This window comes from Dendrobium catenatum, unplaced genomic scaffold (assembly GCF_001605985.2).
Source record: "Dendrobium catenatum unplaced genomic scaffold, ASM160598v2 fragScaff_scaffold_1064, whole genome shotgun sequence".
NCBI classification, from domain to species: Eukaryota; Viridiplantae; Streptophyta; class Magnoliopsida; order Asparagales; family Orchidaceae; genus Dendrobium; species Dendrobium catenatum.
Window position 1 is genome coordinate 6,519 of NW_021319526.1, and position 7,974 is coordinate 14,492.

Genomic DNA, 7,974 nt, shown 5'->3' on the forward strand with positions numbered 1-7,974 from the left:
CATGTTGATAATTAAAACAAAAAATGACCAAACATTTGTTTCATGTGATTGTACTGAAAATATTTAAACTATTCTTCAAGCAAGGCTCTTGTAAAAATTAAAGAAAAAGGAAACATTGCAATATATGTAATTAAAAAAAAAACATCCAGTTCGCTAGAAAATTGTACAGGTCACCAAAAGTTATTTGCAAATCCATTAATTACCATATATGATACTACAACAACAACAACAACAACATTAAGCCTTCATGGCTTCATCGCATTACATAGGGTCGGCTACATGAATTTTTTTTCTCTATTCTATCCCATTAAGAGTCAAATTTTCATTTAAATCTAATAAAAAAAATATCATTTCTAATACTTTTTAACCAAATCTTTTTAGGTCTAACTATATCTTTTTAACATAGGCCGGATTAAATACATCTACTCTCCTAACCAGGTCATCAAAAGGCTGATGTTTTATGTAATCATACCATCTAATGTGACTCTCTCTCTAATCTTATCTACCATTGGAGCTACTCCAACCTTTTCTCGTATCTACTCGTTTCGCATTTTGTCTCTAAGTGTGAAACCACTCATCCACCTAAGCATCCTCATCTCTGCAACACTAAACTTAATGTTATGCTTCTCTTTTATAGCCAACATTCTGAGACATAAAGCATTGCAGGTCTCACCACCATCTTATAAATTTTCACTTAAGTTTGCGGAGAAGTTTCCTATCACACAACAAGCTATATGGATTCCTCCACTTCAACCATCCAACTTGAATTATGCTAATAATATCTCTATCTATTTCACCATCACTTTGAACAATAGACTCAATATATCTAAAATGCATAGTTTAAAACTGCGCAATAAGAGGCGCGCCTCTGCGCAATTCGGACCAAAAACACCTCATTGCCTAAGCAATTTTGGTGTTTGCTGAGGCTTACACCTCAAGCTTAGTGAGGCGCGCCTCAATTGCGCAATTGCACAATTTATGATGAGGCGTGCGCCTCATAGAAAGGGTCCCACTCACTTAACATAAAAATGAATTTTGTCTCTCCCTTCTACCGGTCCAAGCCAAACCGCAAGCTCCCGAACCCGCAAGCCTTCGTTCCCGATCCCGCAAGCTCCCGAAGCCGGCTATCCCGCATGTCTCCACTACCTCTCCCGCTGGCGCCACCGCTTGCTGGTGAGTTCCTTATTTTCGGCCGCCCCTCTACATCACTTCTTGAAGAGTTCTTAGAGTTTTTTTTAAGTTTAGGGTATGATTTTTCAACTTATAGGAAAGCTAGGGTTTTAAATTTTTTTGAGTTTTTTTTTTGTTTTTTTCCTTTAGAAATATGGTTAAGGGAAAGGAAAAGTGTAATACGTCATTGCAGAGGGACCCTTCTTAGAAATACAGTGTACAAGTTGACATAGGTGGCGGTGAGAAGACTTATGTTTATTTGAAATGCAATTTTTGTGAAAAAGTGGTGAAGGGCGGAATTACCCGCATGAAGGAACACTTATCATGCTCTCATAAAAATGTAGCACCGTATGCAAATGTGCCGGACAAGGTTAAGGATGAAATTATTGATTACATGAAGAAAAATACAACGACAAAACACTTACAACATGAGCAATTTGATGAAATGATCGAATATGGTGCTTACTTCGGGAGCGATAGTAGAAATGACTCTTCCTCCACTATACATAATAGAGGTGCACGGGGTCCGATGATCTAGTATATGAATAATCCAGGAGAGGATAGAGGACAAGCACATACGATGCCTGCAGCTCATACTGGAGAGGGTCGACACTAGGTTTGCATGGATATTGGCAGTTTTTTTTTTTTTTTTTTTTTTTTTTTTTTTTTTTTTTTTTTGAGAATGTCATACTATTTAATGTTGTGACATCGCCGGCCTACTTCAATATGTTGCGGTCTGTAGGGTTGTATGGGAGAGGGTTAAAGGAACCTTCCATGTACGAGTTGCGAACATGAATTTTGAAGGAGCTGCAGAACACAAAGCATAGCATTGATGAGATTAAACGGACATGGATTGAGACTGGTGTTACCATTATGCCAGATGGAGGATCTGACATGAAGAGCAGGAGAGCTTGATTAATATCCTTGTCAACAATCCCTACGGCACGATATTTTTACGATCAGTTGAAGCTTCAGATGAGGTTAAAAATGTTGCATTCATTTTCAATTTACTAGATGGGGTTGTTGATGAGATTAGGGAGCAATTGGTTGTTCAGGTGGTGACTGACAATGCTAATGCATACAAAGCAGCTGGTCAGATGTTGATGGAGAAGAGGAAACACCTATATTTTATAGGTTTTCCACATTTTACTTGACACTGCAGAGCTTGTTTGATGTGAGACAACCTCTTGAAGCAATGTTTATATCAACAGAATAGCTTAATTCTGTGTGGGGGAAGAAAACTGAGGGAAAAGAAATACGAAGGATAATTCTAAATAATAAATTTTGGGCTACTGGGACCTATGTCATATTGAGCACGAGACCCTTGGTGCAAGTTCTACGTTTAGTGGATGCCGAGAAGAAACCAACCATGGGTTTTATTTATAATGCTATGGATGAGGCGAAGGAGTTGATTGCACATAACTTGGGAGGAGAGGAGGCAAGTTATAGAGAGATTTGAGATATCATTGATGCTCGGTGGAAGGTCCAGTTACATCGTCATCTACATACAGCGGCATATTATCTCAATCCTCAATTTCAATATTCAGAGAGGAAATCCTCAAACCCTGAGGTGAAGCTTGGCTTGTATCATTGCATGGAATGACTAATACCGGACCAGACCGTTAGGGAGCTTGCAGATTTACAACTTGTTCTATTTCGAAATAGGGAGGGATTTTTTGGTCTACAAACAGCAAAATCAATTGTTGTCAAACGGTCTTTAGGTATACTTATTTTTGTAAATGCATAACACTTGAATATATTTTGATTATCATTTTTCTTCTTGAAAATAGTTGAATGATGGATCCAATTTGGTGATTCAATCCCTGAGTTACAGAGTTTTGCTATTAGAGTTTTGCGCCTCACTTGTTCTTCTTCTAGGTGTGAGCGAAATTGGAGTACATATAGTCAAGTGCAAACAAAGAGAAGAAATCGACTTTCAACACTAAGAATGAACTCCCTTGTGCATATTATGCACAACAAGAGGTTGAGAGATAGGAGGTTGAGGAATAAGGGGTTGAAGGATAATGGGATCTGTTGGTGTGTGATGATGTGTCATCTGATAATGAGTGGTTCATAGATGATGAGCCAGATTTTTCATTATCAGACCTGCAGCTAAAGGATCTAAGTGTGGATGTCTTGAGAGGCAAAGCAGATCAAGTGGACACATCCACTAATACCACATCACACACATCCACTAATTCTGCAGCACAACAACCAAATAAAGATATTCCACAACTTCTTATATGATATTGCATTATATTTATATCAAGAGAGTAATTAACATGATAATGATCATTCTTATTGAACAGGGAAGAGAAAAGTGAGTCACATTGAAGATGATGAAGATATGACATTCATAGATACAATTAGAGAAGAAGATTCCCTTGAAGATCCATTTAGTAATGGGATATGATTAGATTTTATATGTTCTTTCTTAATTGTACTTTGGAAGTTTTGATAGGCTAATATTTTATGATTTTGTACCTTAGGACATGATTTTATTACATCTATTTTTCTTACTTTCCACTAATTTCACATGTCATTTAGATGTTTTATTGTATGATAGAATCTTGCTATTATTTACCTACTAAAACCCTTAAATTCTTATATACGCAATTCTGCGTCCGTGAGGCTTACGCCTCACACCGCCTCAAAGCTTATTTACGCAATTTTAAACCTTGCTAAAATGTGTAGTTTTTTTAATGACCTGATCACCCAATGTCAAAATTCCACTATTAGATTTATTACTACTAAAATAACACTATGTATTCAGATTTAGATCCACTCAAATAAAACGTTTAGACTCTAAGGTTGGCCTTAATAATTCAAGTTATCCTTCAACTCCCTCTCTAGTCTTATCAACAAGAAGAATCTCATCAATAAAAAGCATACACCATGGTACATCCTCTTGCAAATGTCTAGTAAAAGATAAGAGCTGAAAGGTGATCCTGGATGCAATCCAATTGAAATAGGAAAATAATTGGTCAAACCACATTGCATTTGAACAAAAGTACAACTTCCATATACATATCCTTAAATAACTTTAATATAAGCATTATTAACTCACTTCCTTTCTAGAACTCTCCAAAACACTTATCTTGAAATTCTATTATGTTTTTTTCTAAATCAATAAATATTATATGCACTTCCTCTTTACTCTCTATATTTTTCTCCATCAATCCTCTCAATATATATATATATATATATAGCTTCCATAGTAGACCTACCTGACATGAATCCAAATTGATTTTGAGAAAAATTAGTATCACATCGTAAACTATGCTCAATTACTCTCTCCCATAATTTTAATGTAATACAAATTAGCTTAATTCCTCTATAAATCACTAGTGCAAACGTTGACCAAAAAAGGCATGCTAAGTGCCTTGCCACGAGTGTTACTGGAGGATAAATCCCACCTTCAAGTGCTAATAGAAATGATGTTGCTAAAATCTAATAAGATGAGAGTGCTCATATTTATTTAGTGCCATCTCGGAATCAAATCAATAAATAATAAATTCAATTGAAAATATAAGCAATTTGACTAACCAGGGAAAATAAGCAAGAAGGAAAATTCTTGCAAACTTAGAAACAAAATAGACCTAAACTTCAAAACATGTATAGACTGCAAGATTTAGTTAGCCAATCATCTTTAAAAAATAAAAAACAATCAATCAAAAAAAATGTCAGGTAATTAAAAGTGAAGTGCAAAGTGTATGGTTCTGCTATTTATTAAGCTTGAGGATAACAAGAAAGGCATGACACTTAGAAATCTCAAGTGTCCATGGAAGTACAGCTGTATAAAAAAATAATCAATCTGAGTTTTATTATATCAATTCTTGTAAGTGATGAGATGCTCCTCTCTTTTTTTAAATAAGGTATTAGCAATAATAAAATCATAAGCTAGAGTAAAATCTAATATAATCCTACCACCTTCAATAGTCGCTTCAAACCCATAGCCACCATAAATGCTTTTAAAATTTTTTGTCACTCTACCGGCATGTCCATTTAAATCCCCTCCAAAAAAATTATTTTCTTTAAAAGGTTTGCTTTGTATTAATTCTTTCAAGTCATTCCAAAATTTTAATACATATTCAAACCTACTTGAGGAGCATAACGTTTATAATATTAATAATCTTAGCATCAACAGTAATTTTTAAAAGTATAATTTTATCTTCAATTCTAGTAATTTCAACAACGTTATCCTTCAAACTCTTATCTATAATTACACATACATCATTTCTAACACAACTACTACCTAAATATCATAGTTTAAATCATAAACTATTATTTTACTTAGCCTTCTTCCCAACCCATTTAGTTACCTGAATGCATAAAATACTTAACTTCCTGTGAATCATAAAAACTATTAATTTCATTAATTTTCCTGTAAGAAAACATATATTCCAAGTTCTTATCATAATTCTAGTTTCTTGGACTAACTTTTTTGCCAACATCTGCCCATGATATAAGAACTCTTGCTTATTTAACACTGCAGCTGGGCGCCAATGCAGCGATCATTGCACACTTATCACTGTATTCAGGCCATACAACGCATCGTTTCCATACAAATTGAATATTTTCATAAAAATTATATTTATAAAAGCAAACAATATAAAAATACAAAGACATCTTAAATTTTTTGAGGGGGTATATGCCCCCTCTTCCTCCACACCCCAACTCTCCCTCTCTTAAATCTACCTTTGTTTGTTACCTTATGTTATTTTGATTTTGCAATTAAAATCTACTATTACAATGATAGTTTCTCTTAACGTTATACTAACATATTATATCATTGCCATTAAATTTATTGCAGCATCTTCAGTTGAGATGTAGGTGTCAAAATCAGATTTTTCCCAATAATGAAAACCATGGAAAAATGGTCCAACAACTCTATTTTAGCGTCCAAGATCCCGATATATACACCAAAATTTCACCCGCAGACAATCGTATTTATCCTGCACCTAATCAATTCACTGCCTTTGCCATAAGCAAAATGTCCTAAACCTAGGTAAGTGATCCATAAGTGAAAGAGACAGAAAGAAATCCATCAAAATAAGTTGTTGAAATAAGGGATTATTCCTTCACTTTCCCTCTTACCATCCCTCCTCAACACTTTGACAGTTTAACCATTATGCTGCTCTTAACACAAAACTATTTTGAATATGATAATTAAAAGTAAGGAATCATATGGCAATATATTAGACATAAATAACAAATAATTAGGCTGTCTGGCTGAGCAAGGAAAAACCTAAGATAATTCCAAAATCAATATTAAACTGAAAAGGTTATAAAACTTAATAAATCAATTTGCATACTTTCCGAAAAAAAAATGTATACATCAATTATGAATTTGCTGTTCTTTTTCATGAATTTAATTTATTTCCATTTTGATAATAGTTTCAACAGTAGTAAATTTACTCGAAAGTGAAAATTTAAAGTTTCATGCTTTTGACATCCTACAATTATACAGGTTGACGCTAGCACTGTGTAGTAGAGATATTTTTAGCCATTAAATCATCTTAAGAGCTGAACATACATATTCTATCCAATCAGACCATGGCATTCATAAGAACAAAACTTCTAATTAGAAATTCATGTTTAACAACTTAACAGGAAAACTATATAGGTTTGTTCTGGCAAAATGCTAGAACAACTAAAATACTGAAGCATCAAATTTTAATCCTTCCACAAAAAGGAGAATAATGCGGGATAGTTTATCAAAGACTGGATGCCAAGTAAAAGGATTTCCTTGGCATTTCATTAAGCACTTCATAAGAGAAGAATGTTTAAAGATACAAATAAACCAAGAAAGCAGAAACTCACTCTTGTAATCAGTCCAAGTACCATAGGCAAACAACCGAAGCAAGTCAAGAGAACTAGAATATTGAGTCCCTTCAAGCTACATTGGAATATAACACATCTTAGATATCCACATTTATGCAATTTAATGATAAGCACTAATCAAAAACGAAGACTGCAAGGGACCATAATATATAAACGGTTAAATCAACTCCATCTCTTACAAAAACAAAGAACCACAAATTCTCTGAATCAAAATCCAAAAAGAGAGAACAAAAGTTAATAAATAACACAGTACAAGGCATCACCGTGGAGAGATTAGGGACGGAGAGAATCTCAGAAAACGCGAAGAGCGACGGATGCGACGTCGCCTCTATTAGAAGAGCAGCAAGAGACGCCCCTTCAAGATTTCCCGCCTGCTTCACGAATTGCTGGAGTACCTCCGACTGCTGCTGCTCAATATCCATGGCCAGACGACCAACTCCTGTTCCTTCGATCGCCCAGCTTCTGCGCAGTAATTTCTTTCAGATTCCACAAAAATGTTCGATTCGTGATGTACTAAGTGGAAAACGATATCAAACGAGATGAATTGTATCGTTGGTTGAGGAAGAAAATGAGAATAATCGAGTTAGGGTTTTGCAGCGATTTGCTCTTGTAGGAACTTCCGGCGTTTTGCTTGCCATGCGTGGCGTGTATATGTAAAGACGTAAGGTTTATAATAATTTAAAATGTAAAAGAAAATGAAGGTTTGTTTGATCCAATAATAATTTGTATTGGACTCTCAAAGTTATTGTATTATATTATTATTATTGTGTTTATAATACTTAAAAAAATTATTAGGTTAGTGAAGTGTTATTTAAAATTGAAATATTATAGAGAAAATGAGTGTTTACTATTGAATAAAAATTTCATATAAATAATATAAACAAGTAAATCCTACGTCCAAGCGTGCGGTTCCCGTCTTACACATGTGATATGTCTTTCGTGTTCAATTCATCATCCCCT

At 34.4% G+C, this 7,974-nt stretch overlaps 1 protein-coding gene across 1 annotated transcript; it reads right to left on the reverse strand.

The window, feature by feature from the left end:
- Positions 1–1,886: 1,886 nt before the first annotated feature.
- On the reverse strand, positions 1,887–7,671 carry LOC110092652 (COP9 signalosome complex subunit 7-like). The gene is made up of 3 exons (XM_028698331.1): positions 7,278–7,671; positions 6,975–7,069; positions 1,887–1,977 (listed from the first exon to the last, which is right to left on the reverse strand). The coding sequence occupies exons 1-3, from the start codon at positions 7,434–7,436 to the stop codon at positions 1,887–1,889; spliced, it is 345 nt and encodes a 114-aa protein (XP_028554164.1). The 5' UTR covers positions 7,437–7,671.
- Positions 7,672–7,974: the final 303 nt, after the last annotated feature.